The 16,101-nt window shown below is 41.2% G+C and overlaps 2 protein-coding genes and 1 pseudogene across 2 annotated transcripts in view; 1 reads left to right on the top strand and 2 right to left on the bottom strand.

The window, feature by feature from the left end:
* Positions 1-221: 221 nt before the first annotated feature.
* LOC140947794 (PRA1 family protein 3-like) lies at positions 222-5,619 on the bottom strand. Its single transcript, XM_073396991.1, has 3 exons — positions 5,430-5,619; positions 3,339-3,556; positions 222-1,301 (listed from the first exon to the last, which is right to left on the bottom strand). The coding sequence occupies exons 1-3, from the start codon at positions 5,600-5,602 to the stop codon at positions 1,147-1,149; spliced, it is 546 nt and encodes a 181-aa protein (XP_073253092.1). The 5' UTR covers positions 5,603-5,619; the 3' UTR covers positions 222-1,146.
* A 3,428-nt stretch (positions 5,620-9,047) lies between these two features.
* LOC140947767 (aminoacylase-1-like) overlaps positions 9,048-16,101 on the bottom strand; it is a 19,403-nt gene continuing 12,349 nt past the window's right edge. Inside the window, exons 15-17 of the mRNA XM_073396954.1 lie at positions 11,419-11,498; positions 10,294-10,354; positions 9,048-9,429 (exon numbers count right to left, since the gene is read on the bottom strand). Coding sequence (XP_073253055.1) covers positions 9,277-9,429; positions 10,294-10,354; positions 11,419-11,498 — 294 coding nt within the window. The 3' untranslated portion in view covers positions 9,048-9,276. The remainder of the gene's footprint in view (positions 9,430-10,293; positions 10,355-11,418; positions 11,499-16,101) is intronic.
* LOC140947968 (uncharacterized) overlaps positions 14,307-16,101 on the top strand; it is a 2,544-nt pseudogene continuing 749 nt past the window's right edge.

Here is a 16,101-nt window from a genome sequence, read left to right as displayed (position 1 = left end):
TTTTTAAAGCTTCCAATCATCAACTTGTACACAAAAAAAATTAAAACTGAAGTACTTTTTAAGCTTTCAAATCTGGGTTCAAATCTCGCACTAACCCCGGGTTAATTTAACCCAGCTTTGAACAACTCGGCCCACGTCACTATCGTAACAAACACAAAAAAGAGCGCACAGGTCACTAACGTAACAAACACAAAACAGAGCTTGTTGAGGTCCCGAACAAATACTTCACATTCTTTTCTTTCTTGATACATTTCGCTCTATGTTTATTCTCCGATTTATTTAATTTGAAAAACTAAAAATCCTTTCTCTCTTTACAACAAGCATTCTAAAATTTTCAGGTTAGAGATTGGTATAAATATTATTACATTTACACAAGTAGCGTTCCCTTCTTTACTCCTTGCTACGCATGCACCAATACAAAAATACTACCTTGAAGAGCTACAAAACTCTTAAATATTTAGCTCTTTAAAAACAGCTTGTCAAAACTAAGTACTGGTATATGTATCAGAACGTTTTAAGTTTTCGTAACTGCCACCATTAAAAAACTCCACAATTTAGTGTAGCAGAAGGTGAGAGAAATGAAGCCTAAGTGTCTAAAAAGCTTTTTAAAACAAGAACACCTCTCGTCAACAAAGGTGTTTGGCTTCTAACAGAAAAACACCTACAACAACGACAACAAATAGCCACTTGAGTGGGTGCACGCGGTTACTTTTTTCGTTCTTCAGTTAATACACTTTTCGGCAACATACTCCTAAAATAAGCTTTACTCTTTAAAATATTATGTTGCAAAAACTAACTATTTCTGGTAAAAAATTGGCAAAAACGATTCAAATGATTCTGCTATAAGTCAGAGAGCTTCCTGTTATTGACAAAATGGGTGATCTGCACCATCTCAAACTCCAATGAACAGAATCCATTTCTTTCGAGCCCTTTAAATTGCAGCACCTACTGTTCTGAGGGTAAGGGCATGTTATTGTTTGAGTCCTTTATCGAAGCCTGTAATGACAGCCATCATTTCATTGCAAACAGTGAAAATAGCACCTGACAAAAAACCTCCTAAAATAGCTTTGATTCATTTATCTCCACGTACTATGCACATTTAACCTAATAAATTCATATAATACTAATTATCATGAGTGATGCCATTTATCTTTGTCTGTTTTCTGTATCATCATCTCCAGAGGAACATATCTTTGATAGAATAACTGTCATTGGTGTTACGTCCTCTTTGAACAACTCGGTCATGTTGGCAAACTTGTTTTTAATGTTTCGCTTGCGGGTTGCTGCATGAAGCAGAATAACTGGAGAAAAATTAAAACATTTTATGTAATTACTTGGCTGTAATTACTTTACATGTCAACCTAAAATGGAGTGGATTGTTTATTCTAAAAAAATAATTGTGAAAGTTTAAATTCCCCTGCCAATTACTGGTAGTTTTATTGAACAAATCATTAGCTATTCTACAAGACAGTTCATTTAAGGAAGTGCACTAACAGAAATGTCCCTTAAACGTCTGACGAGCAAAAACTTAAAACTTCTCAAACTGAACCAGGAAACCTGAGTCTTTTTCTCAAGGGTAATGGTTAATACTGTATTTATAGATCAAACTCAGGCTAATATTTAACACAGTAATAGATGTGTAGACAATAATGACAGCCAAAGAAATCCTTTCTGTCCATTTTTACAAATCATATACTTCACTGTTTAGTAAGACCATGTGTCAAGTGGCCGCTTACCAAAGGTTAAAACAATAGAAAATTCTTAAACTGTCAGCCGAAAAAGTGGTCACGGTCGCTTAGGGGAGGTGGTCATTTATGAGTGGTTCTTGAATAAGGCTGTGACTGAGGATTTTTTGGGGGGTTTGGGAGGGTGGTCGCTTATGGGAGGTGGTCACCTACGGGAGGTGGTTGCACCTGGAGGTTCGACTGAATACAAGTACCCCTCGAAGGGGAGGTGAATAGTGGTAGATATATATACCAAGACGCGAAGCATCAAGGTATATAATTATCTAGTGCTGTTCACCGACCCTGAGGGGGATAGTTGTTTTAGTATTTACCAAATCAGTTGGAAAAAAAAAATGAAAAAAGTAACTTTTTGTAAATTACAAACGTCACTTAGTAGGAACTTTATTTACAATTTACAAACATTTCTGGGATTTTGACAAGTGCATTTTTACTATTTTGTTGCAAATTCAGGATGAAAATAATAAATCCTACCAGTAAACACCGACAAGCCAAAGTTAGTCTCTTTCTTGGTATTATTTTGTTTGTATGACTGCTTCATTTATTGCTCAAATTTCCAAACATATCTCGAAGTGAGAAGCCATCTTGGCTCTGGATGCAAAACAGTGAATAGCCAAGGACATTCCGAGTTATGGGAGCCAATTAAAACGTGTGAAAAGTGCCACTCACTGATTTGGTAAATACTAAACTAAAACAGTGGATAGTGTTTTTGCATGCTCTGATTGGCTATTCAAACTTGGGATATGCAGTGCTATTCACCTCCAAGTCAAACCAAACTCATGCTAGTTACCAGAAAAATGGAACCCGATTTGCTGCCACAACAAACAAAGAAATTTCACAACTAAATGAAGCTGTTGCTGAGAAACATGAAAAAGGCAACAAAAATTGGTTTGGCAGTTTTTACAGGTAGCTTTGTCTGTTTAACATGAATTTCTTAATGAAAACAACGAAAAGGTTATTTGTTTACAAATGTAAATTAAGTCTTGCATTATTATATTGAGCTGACCTGTTCATAAACAACTTTAAAACTAAATTAAATGTTTTTGTTTTTACAGAAGAGTTTCAAATAGAGAAAGTATTTACAGTTCCTTTGGAAGAAAGTTTTATTTATTGGCAAGAAAACATGACAGCCATTTGGTCAGTTGGGCACCAAACCTTTAGTCATTGGCATCAATAAATAATTTAAAAATCATCATTTTGGCTCAATTATCTCAGTGCTGGTTTACATTCTTTTAAGGTTCTTGTAAAATTTACTGGTACACTAAAATAATTATCTTTTGACATTCATAGTATCAGAAGCTTCAAGCTATGGTTGCAAACAGCTGATCAAGAAATTGCAGGCGCTTGAAACTTGATTCCTGAATGACTCGCATCATTCAACAGTATTAAGGATGACGAGGGGGTCATGCAAAGTTTCTGTATTAAGAGGGTGTCAGTATTAAGCAGGTTGAATTTAGAGAAAATGCAAGGGCTTTTTTTTCCCCAGGGACAAAAAAAAGTCCATAATAATGAGGTGTCCTTTAAACAGATGTCCATGAAGTGGGATTTAACTGTATTGATATTTCGCAGAAGCCTTAGGAGTATCAATTCACCTACCTGCCAGAGGCATACTCACTCCCCACAGAAAAACAAGCATGGATCCCACTGCATAAATAATAAACACTGCAAGACCAAGCACAGAGGCAGGAACCAAAAAGGGGTACTGACGCTTGATCCGAGCGACTCTTGGTTCACGACTCTGTGCAACTCCAAACAAAATGAAGGTTGACATCAGGGAGACTGCACCAATCATCAAATCCTTTGGGTACATAACCCTGTAAAGTGAAGTAAAGATCAGTGGTGGGGAAGGTCAACAGGAACAGATGTACATGTTTTATTAGCCTAGCACTAGGTTCTGCATAGTGGGAAAAAAGGGCAAAATGGAGTAAAACAACAAAAAGGTTGGCAAGCCTTCAAAGTGATCCAATGTTTTTCTGCCTTTTTCCACTACTGTGAAGCCTGGTCCCAGGCTAGTGTTTGATCTGTTTTAAAGGAAACTTCATTTTTTCCAATAGTTTGAGTGTTCTGTTGGATAACTGCTTACAGAAGAGAGCAAGTTAGCAGAATGGGTAGGTTCAAAAGGACAGAAGACCCATGCAAGGCCATGTGGTTGCCCATGGTAGGGTTGCAAAAGCCATCTTAAAATAAATGGAACCGTTAACTATTATTTCAAAACAATAGGTTATTGTTTCAGAACAAAGGCTAATTAAGAGTCCAAGCCATTAAGGCCTACATTCCCCACACTTTTAAACAGCAAATCTCCTTCCATTTGACAAGGTGGGACAAAGACAATGCCAATCACAGTTCCCGGCTGCCTACTTTACCAGTTGATATTTTATGGTTTACATTATATCATAGAATAATAAAGAATCACTACTTGACGAAAATAATGCTCTGACGTGATAAGCAGCTACTTGTACAGGAAAAAATAAAAAAGATTCCCATTTTTGGATATTTTAAGGTATTTAAAGAATACCCACAAAAATCCCAAATTTGGAAGAGTGAGACAAGTCCCAAACAGGGAACTTGGTTGGGAATTCCCTGGTTGGGACTTGACTTACTTTGCCAAATTTGGGATTTTTGTGGGTATTCTTTAAATATGCTAACATATACGATATTGGGAATCTGTTACTTTTTCCTGTGTTGATGGTTAAGAAATGATGTAAAAACAACATCATTTTAACATCGATCTTATAAGGTCAATGAACTTTAATGGACGGTGCTTGACATTTTAGTGCTGTTATTTGTCACTTTTTATACCACCGACTTTAAACTGCCATACAAATACTTAAGCTTAGGGAATGTTCATTTAATATGACAAGTGGGGGGATGAAGATATTGAAACTCGAAGCTTGAAATTTTAGCAGCCCCCCTCGCTAGCGGTTCAATTTTTTAGGAGCCCTCTCCTTGGTAGTCGAAAAAATTTCAGAGCCCCCCCCCCCTCCTCCTCCTTCAATTCCTTTGCTCCCCTGAAAAAAGATCGCTAGACTGAATTAAATATATTTACCGTTATTGTCTTCAATGGTTTATACTATGACAAACTTGAGATACAGTTGTGATACAATTTTCTAAAGCATTTGTGGGATGAACAAGAGTGTAATAATTACTGAGACTACATTTGTTATATCTGTAAACCACCTGATATAGCTGAGTTGCACAGGTCATTAAATTGTTGAGTTGAAAACCATCCGATCTGTATGATGATGTCATGTGTTGGTTTTGAAGTATACAAATTTTCGGAGCCCCCCTCCTAGCGCAACAATTTTTTCAGAACCCCCCCTTCGGGTGTCTAAAAATTTTCGGAGCCCCCCCTCAATATCTTCAAGCCCCCCCCCCTTGTCATATTAAATGAACTTTCCCTTATTATATGTTTTTGGAACCAAGAGGACGTCATAAGGAGCCTGGATGCCCTGTGGTTGGTGGGGTTTTGAACGGCCCAGACCACATCAATGTCCCTGCTCAGCTCTACAAAAATCTGGGGCAAGCCAAAGCTCTGATCAACCAACTAAACAGACTCGAACAAGAGAAATTTCGAAAACTCTTTCAGTTACTATTTCTTGAGGTCACTAAAATAAACTAAGCCAATATTTTTGAAAGGTCCGAATGTCCCTAAACCTCGCTTGAAAACTTTCAGCTATTACGACTTACCCAACCAAAATGAGAATAAGAATGGCACATAGAAAGTAGTTTGTTTGGTAATATATCAGATTGTTAACCATTCTGTTCTCCATCCTATCTCTGTCATGAAAAGTTGGGGCAGTAAACTGAGCATCTGTGATAAAGTCCTGAAGAGAACGAACAGGAGGAAACTGAACCGCCATTTTCAATCGCGTGTCCTTTGAAAAGCCGCTGATACCGGTTTGCCATGGTGGGCTCAATAGATAGATTGCTTTGCGATTTTTCCAGCGATCCGCAAGAATAAGTTCCCGCCAGGGGTCCCCTGGTTCCCCCAAATATAACTAGCGCAAACATTTTTCCCGCAAAAATTTACTCCAGAGAAAATGTTCTCTAACTTAAACTCGCTACACAAAAATACGGTACTAAGAAATCGTGTCTGTTCAATTATTTAAAAATATGTATTTCCATTGCACGTACCTGACAAAAAAGAAAATATTATCAATGCCAGGTGTCCTGCATACCTGAGTATTGGGTACTTTCTTATCATCGCAAAAATTAATTCCCAGCAAGAAAAACCAACCGTCCTAATCGCAAAAGTTAGTCTCCGCAAAAATAAACTCCCGCAAAAAATTTCGTGCCACACGTTAGAGACGGTAGATACTTTTTTAATGAGGGATCACTTGCCATGATCCACAGATAATGTACGCGTCACCCTCAGCAAAAAAATTAAACATAAAATAAAATGATAAATGAACTAAATATAAAATAAATATACATAATTAAAAAAGTTCCCCTTAAAAACAATTGTTACAAAGATTATGGTCATGAAAGGTACGTTTTGAAGTTTCTGTTCAGCAAAAATGTACTGATCGACTGGGCCTCTTTGACGTCTTTTGGGAGTTCGTTCCAGCTCCTAGCTGCTGAAAACTTTAAAGCATTTTTGGCCATACCAGTCGTAACTTTTGGTAGTATCAAATTATGTTTTGCGTTTCTCGTGCCCCCTGTGCCCGCATTATGAATACTGCAGCCGCAGGTTATCCACGTGAGAACTGGGAGAGCGAAAGCCTACGCAGCTGGCGGTTTTTGGTGTTTTTTTTTTCATTGGTGACAAATAGGCACACAACAGCTGTCCAACCTCTCTGGTTCGCAAAGTAAGAGTTAAAGCCGCGCGGAAGCTGAATCGAAGTCGCAAAAAAAACATCGTTTTCTGTTTTGACCTCGCTTCGGAATTCAAGCCGCTCTAATTTTTTACTTTGCAAACTACAAAAAAAAAAAATAATAATACACCAAGAAAACCAATCTCGACCCCAGACCCGTGAGAACTGCGGTCGAAAATGCAAAAAAACCAGTGGCTCCTTACGCCCTGAAAAAACCTTCCAGGTACGCAGCTTGAATACGCATTACCCAGGATGGTAAAGCGTCCCGTCATGCAATGAGGTCAAACTGAATTATCACTAAATGTCGAAAAAATGCACGAAGGAATTCTTTAGAAATCCAGCCACAGTGTGCAACCAACTTAAACTGCATCGATTGCTCTGTAGAATTTAACGAGGTAGCTAATAGGAGCCCATTGTTTCCCATTTAAATTTTCCATTGAGTATGACTGTATCATAAGCCCCAGACAGGTATGCTCGGCGGGTCCGCGGTAAAAGAAATAATAATAGTGAAGATAATGATAATGATAATTATAATTATAATAATGACAATAATAATACTTCAGAAGGAGTCGGGATTACTAACTGGACTAAGAAGGAACTTAGAAAGATAGACTGAGAAAGACTAGGAAGTTGCTGACAATCCATAATGCGATGCATCCCCAAGCAAAAGTAGATAGGTTATGGCTCACTGAAGTCCAGTGAAGTCCAGGTTACAAATGCCCCACCCTGGGACAACAAATCGCATTTTTTTAGAAAATAAGCTGCAAATACCATGTTTAAGGGAAATCTGTAATAATCTGATGAAACTCGTACGTGAAGAACCCGACGCAAATCGCTCCTAGACGCTATAGTTATAATGTGCTAACTATCATTTATTTCAGAGCCTGTTAAGGATACCATGAAAAAAACCCAGGTTCTTAGTCGCGGGGTTTTACTAGTCTGCTACATAGCCGTTTTTAGTGTCGTCTTGGAATGCTCCTCGGGGAGACGCCGAAAAAAACGGCTGTATGCAGACTAGGTTTTACTGTACCAGAAACAAAACACAGCGATAAAAATATTGATAAATACTAGAAATACTAAATATACAAACTACTTAAAATACAAGCCCCACAACTGTTTCTAGTTTAGTCTGAATTTAAATATAGTAACACGTTAATAAAATAACTGAGCCGGTAGAAAATTACATCAAACACATGTACCATCACCAGATATATTGAGCCAAAGCTATATCTATCTATTTGCTACAGAAATAACAACTTTACACTGATTGGAAACGATGTCTCATGGATCAAGTTTTCGTATTTGTGTTCTAAAGTCGTTCACCAGAGGCGGATCCTGAAAATTCAGAAAGGGGCGACAAGGACACTTGCCAGCCATATAGATACGATTTATTTTGTTGACAATTGTTCAAAAAAAATTTAAAATTTCACAGAGAAAGGGGTGGCCGTGGTCCACTCAGCCAACCCCTGATTCCGCCCATGGGATCTCTGATTCTGTGTACCTTAAAATACTTGTCTTTTTCCTGTACATGTTGGTACAACAAATTTTACTTGGTAAAGGAAAAATTATCTGCGTTTAATTTCTACGGCAATAGTTACTCGTGTTCTGATTGGCCCTGGTCCTGATAAACATGATGAAACTACGTTTCTTAACCGTTACACCATCATTTTATTGTGAAGATGATGTAAACTGCGGAAATACAAATTTGAATGACGGAAGATATGATCATCTTCAGAAAATCTTTCACGGAAGTAAGATAAACTCCACGAATTGGCCTACTCCCAATATATGAACACCGCAGTAATAGCGCCATGAGGCCATGGGTTCGAATCCTGCTGAAGCGTTCGAAATTGTTTTCGGGTTAATATGCAATTGCTTAAATTGCTTTTAAAACTGCGACAGTCAGATCTTCATTAAAAATTTATATACTGGTAATAACCAAAGGTTAGGGAGTACGGGCGACAACGATGGGAGGTCCAAACGCTTTTGCTCCAACGCTGTACTTTGCGTAAGTTTCACGTGACAGATGGTCAAAACACGCGTGATCAGATGACGAGGGGTAGAAGGTCGAAACGTGCGTGATTAAATTGCGTTCCATTCATTCTTAGTGGAAATCCAAACGAATGCTGGCTACATACATGCAACGCATGCGTAACAACAACCTGCAGATTAAGACTGCGGGCTCCTCTTGTCGCCATAGCAATATCCTCAAATCTGCGGAAAGCTGTCTCCAGGTCAGTCTGCTACACAGCCGTTTTTAGTGTCGTCACGCAACGCTCCTCCTCAGTGTGACGACACTAAAAACGACTGCGTAGCAGACTATCCACTGACCGGCCGCTGATTTCTAGCCCTCTTGAAAGGTTACAATTCACATGATTTCATTCAAAGATTGACAACTGAGAAGGAAGAAAACAATAACTTAAAACAAGCGAAGTTTGAACCAAGCAAGTGTGTAAAAACCGAAACCTGATAGGTCTAAGCAGTAATTACTTAACATTTTTTTTCTTTTTTCCGTGGTATGAAGTCATTTTATGACTTACACTTTATTTTTTAATGAATTGCATTCACAATAAAATTCCGATCATAACGCCTTCTTTTCACCTTTGGCTCCACTGTTCCACTGTACTTAATAGATCCCTAAAATGTCTACAAAAATATTACTGTAGAAATATATTTTTAAAACAATGCCAATTGAAAAAAAATATATGAAGAAACAAACATCAAAACGGCTCCACATTTCCTAAAGCAGTTATTAACTCGCAGTAGATTTCAATTCCTCGCAGAAAGACATTTTCATTGAGAAACTCGTTGTGATCGTGAAGAAGAATCGGAGTGTTGTTCATTGGTGAAAAACCGATAGCAGGATAACCAAGCTGGAAAGAAAAGGAGACAAGATTAAATAATAGCATTCGGTCTGTTATTATATGAATAAGTGCAACGCAAATTAGTGACTATTTGTACGGGACCCGTACACCAACTTGTATTTGCTGTTCGTCCGGGATTAAGTCTCTTCTTAAAAGTTCTATGAAATTTCTGCTCAACAAATGTTCATGAGCACGTGATGAAGTTTTATGTCCAATTGCATTGACCGATTTTAAGTGCTCTAACAGGACTCTTAATAGCCAATCAGATTCGAGAGTTTTGTTATAATCATGAACTTTCGAGGAAACAAGGTTTTTAAGTTCAAAATAGACTAACAAATTAATGCTTGATAAAACACCGTTAATAGTTGGGTCAACAGTGTGGGAAACGAGTTTTTCTAAGATACGCACGAGAAGAACAAAACAAACATGTTTAGGCAAAGAAGCTTTCGTCCCCCAAAACCCGGGGTTTGAGTGGGGGTGTTCCACCGAGACCATCAAACCCTGATCTTGTCTAAGACAATGATTGCTCATTTCGCTACCCTGTTTAACACAAGAGACATCTTTTTCGTGGCCCAAATATTACACTTTGTTTACGAACACCATCTTCATTCCTTTAACTTGGAGTTGATGAACTTTTTGGAAGTATAAACAAAGACTCGCAACTCGGATGCAGACCGTGAGCCAAACAAGAAAAACATCCTGAACAAGATGCTAAAGAGTTAAACTGCACACCCTGTCTCAGGCTCAAGTCACCCGAAATTCATACCCTGGTCGGCAACATATACCCACTTAGGACAAAGAAGGGAGTGCTTAGCTACTTTCTAAACTTAAATTATTAGCAAATACAGTATCTGATGTCAAATGTTTTGTTACCTCACGAAGGAAACGACTGTCTGTTGCGGCGGAAAAAATTTCTTTCTCTATTTTCATTTCCCTGAAAAAAAAATCCACAAAATTAAACTCTTCAGCTATCTACTAATCACTATATTATTAGAATGTTAGAAGTCCTTTTTTCGTTTGTCATGGTAAAATAAGTCTCATATGGCATATATCTTCCGTATAACTAAACAGAAAACTATATATCAATCAATATACAATCAGGAAATAGCCTCCTAATCCCCTTTCGACAACTGCTATGCGGGCAGGCTAACTCTAAAGAAAGTTGTAAGTGGGGAGAGAATGGAAATGGTACTAAATTCTTAGTGTGGGAACATGTGCAAATACATGCAAAGACTTGCAATATTTGAGCTTGTGGTGGATTGAAAGGTCAACTCTGATCTGATTTGCTGAGGTAGTTCAGAAAAGAAATAAATACCTTTAACAATAGTAACGTCGCTCAAAATCACTCTCTCTTAATCTATGTCATCATCGACAAGAAGGAGACCTTACGGACCTAAGTCAACGACAGCAAAGATAACGTCCAAAAACAGAGGATCGGTTGTTAAGACGGAGTCGAGCTGATGTTTAGCAAAAACGAGTCAAAGTCATTTCTAATTTGGCTATCTTAGTACCTACACTTTGTTTATCACAAACAGTGTCTAGTCTGCATGGAACAAAAGTCAGAAGACATTTATCCGCCTGAAACAGCACAGTTACCCGCCAAAGATTTGAGCTCCAATATTAGTCTTAAAACGTGTTTTAAAAGTTAGTCTTTTAAGCTCCATTTTTTCCAGTTTGCCGTGCGAAGTCTCGCGAAAGAAACGTCAAGACACGACGACGGCCTTTCTTGTACTAAACTTGGATGCAGCCTCGGCAATTCAGCTCCACAAAATCGAATCAATTACTGTCGAGCATAGGCTCCGTTAAAAAAAGGAGTCAACTGGAATAATTGCAATGGCGGCTGCAACAGCAGAACTTAGAGAAGCTGCTTTCGACGTCGTCGTTCCGTAAATCCCTAGTTTCCTGATGATGACGTAATCAAGGATAAGGGAAACATGAGAGCGAGGTCATAACAAGAGCAGAAATTGGTTTAAAACATGACATTGTTATACTACTTACATTTTCGTGCAAGCTGTACTGAAAGCATTCCACCAAGGATCATCTTCGGACGTTGACGTCAACACAGCAGTTCCAGTTTTCTGCGATCAAAGTAAAAGAAAAGCATTCATATTTGTGTTGCCAATACTACAAATTGTCCATTTCTAATGAAACCGACATTTCAGATCAACACTAAGTTTTGCACACTACGCGTGCTGTGATTGGTCATAGCTCATAATCTATCAGAGTAAGGAAATCCGCAGACAAATTGTTTTATTTGTTTTGTCCTACAAGGAGCAAAACTTTGAAAACGTTCACGAGATTATTCCGGATGTGAGCAAGTGAAGGCTCAGAAGAAAATATTAAGCAGAAGTTGTGTACAAGTAAGAAACTGAAGAAGAAACCAAGAAGAAACATGTTTCAGGCGACGTAGAAAATATTTACGTCAACTGAATGAGGAGTTTTTCATTCTTGCGCAGTGGTTTTGCGTACTTTTTCGGCCAGATCGTCTCTGTAACAGTAAAGGCAATTGGCAAAACAAATTTGGTAGCGTCCAGGCATAAAAAAAGAGAAAAGGCCCTACTACCAGTGGACGCGCGCCGCTCAACAACACCTTTGCTTAAGCTTCCTAATACCTGAACTGCACGCACGGAAACGCTCACCGCACTTGCTAACTCTTCTACTGGGCTTTTATATTACAGTTGAACCTGGCCTTATTAGTGTTAAGTTAAGAGGCCACCCCTGGGATACCGTCAAGTGGCCGCTTCATGGAGGTAAGCCGCTCAAGAGAGGTTCGTCATAATTTAGCACAATGTTTAACAGAAACATCACTTTATTTTGAAACAAACACGTGACAGGAGTAGCATTACCGGTCCACAATTAGTCATCGCCTTCTATCTCGGACTTTTATTTCATGAAGCCAAAGCCAAACTATGTGTGTCAAGTGCTTGATGGCCGCTTAATAGAACAATAGAACTCTAATTTAATTTCAACAATAGAACTCTCGTTTGGAGAGCCAAAAGGTGGCCGTGGCCGCCTTAAAGAGGTTTCAGTTCCCATTCTTTTCTACAATTATTTCGGGCCTTTGATTACATGTGGCTAAATGTAATTTAGGCAAAGTTAACCTCGAAACAATGCTGGTCAGCTGTTTCCCCAGCTATATTAGGGGTGGCCCGATGTCTCCGGTAGGGGCACCTCGTGACTTATATACGCAGTTGCTTGCTTGCAGTTCTTCGCAAAGTGTTGTTTCAATTGCTTGCTGTTTGCGTGCCAGTTTGTGCTTTGGTTTTGCTTGCTTGCTGTTTTTCTGCTTGTACAATGACTGCTCGTCGAACCAACAATAGTTTGGCTGCTCATTGGATGGGGAGAACTCGTCATCGGATACCCTTTTGCAGGCCGAGTTGTCTGGTCCTTCGTCGCTCGCTTCTGTGGCAAACACGGCGCCACAAACATCTTCGACCGTTTCCGCTCCAGTTGTTGCTGCTGGTGTCCACGATCCCGCTCTAATCGCTGCAATCGTCGATGCCGTGAAAGCCTCGTTAGCGGCAGAAAAAGGTCCTGGTTCTAGCTCGAGCAATCTGCGTGGAAATTGTGATAGCGTGGGGCCACAAGCAGCTTTTGGGGGCGTTCCCGCCCCATCGCCCAGCTTGTCGCAGCAAACGGCGACCTTTCTAGCTTCTGGAGGCGCCTTTCCGGAGCAACAGGCGATATCTTCACCTTCAGCGACGCAAGGTAGGCCTAATTTTACTGTGCCATCCTTTGTTGCCACTTTTGCAACCCCGCGCTCGCCGATTTTAAGCACGTCGATCACGGCGGGCGCTTCTGTCTCGGTGCCATTCAGCGACAGCACCTTGGCTGCAAACCTGCCATCGGGACCGCTACTCCAGCAGCCGTTTGTAGTTGGCCCCGGTTTTTCACCAATTCCGGCGAAAACGGTTAGCCAAATTGTTGCCGGCAAGTACGTGGATTTGGGGGATTTGCTGTCAGTCAACATTGTTCAGACTGAGCCGGAATCGCAAGCATTCCTGGACGGCCGGTTAGTGTTTTTGCCAAGCGCTAAAAAGCAGCGTCGACGCATTGAGGACATCGTGACCTGGTCCGAAGCCTTTACAATTTTTACGCTGATTTTGACGTCTTATTTTCCGCACCGCTGGAAAGATTTAACTTCTTACAAGCTTCTCATCCTGCGCACGTACCGCCAGTTCAGTGGTCGTGTTTGGCTGGCCTACGATCAGGCCTTCCGCCAGCACGCTGCGGAGACGAAGCTCGTGGACTGGTCGACCATGAACGTTCAGCTTTACAATTTTCACGCTGCTGGGGCTTCTGTGCGTTCTGGGTCTGGTGGTTCCTTGAGCGAGCTACCCGAACCATCTGGAGCTGACTCCTCCCAGGTCATTTGCCGGTCTTGGAACAGGGGCCGCTGTTCGGCACAATTTGCTTCGTGTCGGTTTGCCCATCGCTGCAGCACCTGTGCAGGTTCCCACCTTGCGTCAGAATGCTCCCGTCGTTTTGACAAAACATCGTCACACGATCGCAAACGTAGATCGGCTTCTCCTCCCTCCATGCCCTCGTCCACCGCAAAAACCAGGCGTTAATGGATGTGCCTTGTTTGTTTTCCTGATTGTTTTTCTGCCTTGTTTTTTTTATCGGCGTTGATTGCCTTTAGTTTTTTCCCCTTGTTTCCTGACGTTTAGTCATCGAATTACTTCTTAAGTTGTGTTAACTAATTTTTGTCAACAGTAGCTAGGTCGGGCCATATTTGCTGCAATAAAGTTGTCAAGTTGTTTGAGTTTGTGGTTTGTTGTTCAAAAGTTCTCCCTTGGTTTGCCTCCCCCCACTCCTTCCCAGCCTGGCTCGGCCTTATTTTAAAATAGCCTTTTTTCTTCCCAGCTCATCCAGTTCTCCCTCCTGTATCAGCAGTTAGTCCCCTTAAGGTGGAGGAGTTTTCAAAGGAATTGGCCAGTCATCCCGACCAGCAACAAGTTTCTTATGTCCTCCAGGGTCTCCAGCATGGCTTTCGGTTAGGCTTCCACTCAGCTCACAAGCTTAAGCCAGCTAAAAGAAACAAGCCCTCTGCTCTTCTCCATGCCCACATTGTTGATGCGTATCTGGCTAATGAAGTCTCCCTGGGCAGGGTTGCAGGCCCCTTCGCCTCCTCCCCTTTTCCTCGTTTGCATATTAGCAGTTTTGGGGTCATTCCAAAGAAGGGCCAGCCAGGCAAGTGGCGCCTCATAGTCGATTTGTCTTCCCCAGGGGGTGCTAGTGTTAACGACGGCATTGATCCTCAGGATTTTTCTCTGCAGTATATTAAGGTTGATCAAGTTATTCGCATGGTCTCCCGTTATGGCCCAGGTGCCCTTATGGCAAAATTTGATGTGGAATCTGCTTATCGCAACATCCCAGTTCATCCAGATGACCGCTTCTTACTGGGCATGAGGTGGCGTGGTCAGTTCTACGTTGACCTCTCGCTTCCTTTCGGTCTTCGTTCTGCACCATTTATTTTCAACTCCGTAGCTGATATGGTTGAATGGATCCTTCTCCATAAGCATCGCCTTTCCGATCTGTTACATTATTTGGATGACTTTATTACCGCAGGTCCTCCACAGTCATTCCAGTGTGCTTATAATCTTAACACAGCAATCTCTGTTTGCCATCGGCTGGGGTTGCCTCTTCACGCTAACAAATGTGTGGGTCCAGCCACTTCTATGAATATCCTAGGAATTGAATTAGACTCCGTCAACCAAGTGGCCCGTCTTCCTGAGGACAAATTGCTTGCTCTAAGGGAACTCATTCATTCGTGGACGTCCCGTCGCTGGTGCAGAAAGCGGGAATTGGAGTCCCTTATTGGCCATTTACACCATGCGGCTAAAGTAGTTTGGCCAGGGAGGGCCTTTCCCCGTCGGTTTATTGATTTACTGTGCTGCTTCCGTAACACGGACCATCCTGTTCGGATTAACCAGGAATTTCGTCTTGACCTTCAGTGGTGGCAGCAGTTTCTAGCTTCTTGGCATGGCGTTGGGTTCTGGTTGTACCCTGGCATGTCTGCTGCCACAGATTTGGAGGTCACTTCGGATGCAGCAGGTGCGATTGGCTTTGGCGCCTATTCTCAAGGCCAGTGGTTCTATGGTGCATGGTCAACGGTGCAGGCCAGGCAGTCTATTGCATACCAAGAACTCTTTCCTGTGGTGATTGCTGCTCATCTTTGGGGATTGTTGTGGGCCAGGAAGCATGTCCTTTTTCGCTCAGATAACGAGGCTGTAGTCGCGATTCTCACGACCAGGACGTCGAAGGTTCCAGCTTTAATGCACCTTCTCCGTGATCTTCTGCTCTCGGCGGCGCGTTGGGGTTTTACTTTCACTGCTGCTCATGTTCCTGGGGTCAAGAACAAAATTGCTGATGCTATCTCTCGTTTCCGTTGGCAGGAGTTCAGGCAGCTGGCCCCAGAGGCTCATTCGTCCCCTTGTCCGATTCCGCAGCTCCTGTTGGACAGCTTAACACGTCCTCCCTAGAACAACGGTGCTGGCATTTCTTGGCCCAGGGTCTAGCTCCTTCCACCCGGAAAGCTTATGCGTCAGGTCAACGCAAGTTCGTGGAATTTTGCCGCCAAGCTGGAAAGCTCCACTCCAATGGCTCGCCTTGCCCTGCAGACGAGTGGACTTTATGTTTGTTCGTTTTCATTTCTTGCAGATTCGATTCAGCATTCTT

This window comes from Porites lutea, chromosome 9, assembly GCF_958299795.1.
Source record: "Porites lutea chromosome 9, jaPorLute2.1, whole genome shotgun sequence".
NCBI classification, from domain to species: domain Eukaryota; kingdom Metazoa; phylum Cnidaria; class Anthozoa; order Scleractinia; family Poritidae; genus Porites; species Porites lutea.
The sequence above is the reverse complement of the archived record's forward strand: the minus strand, read 5'-3'. Positions and strand labels throughout refer to the sequence as shown.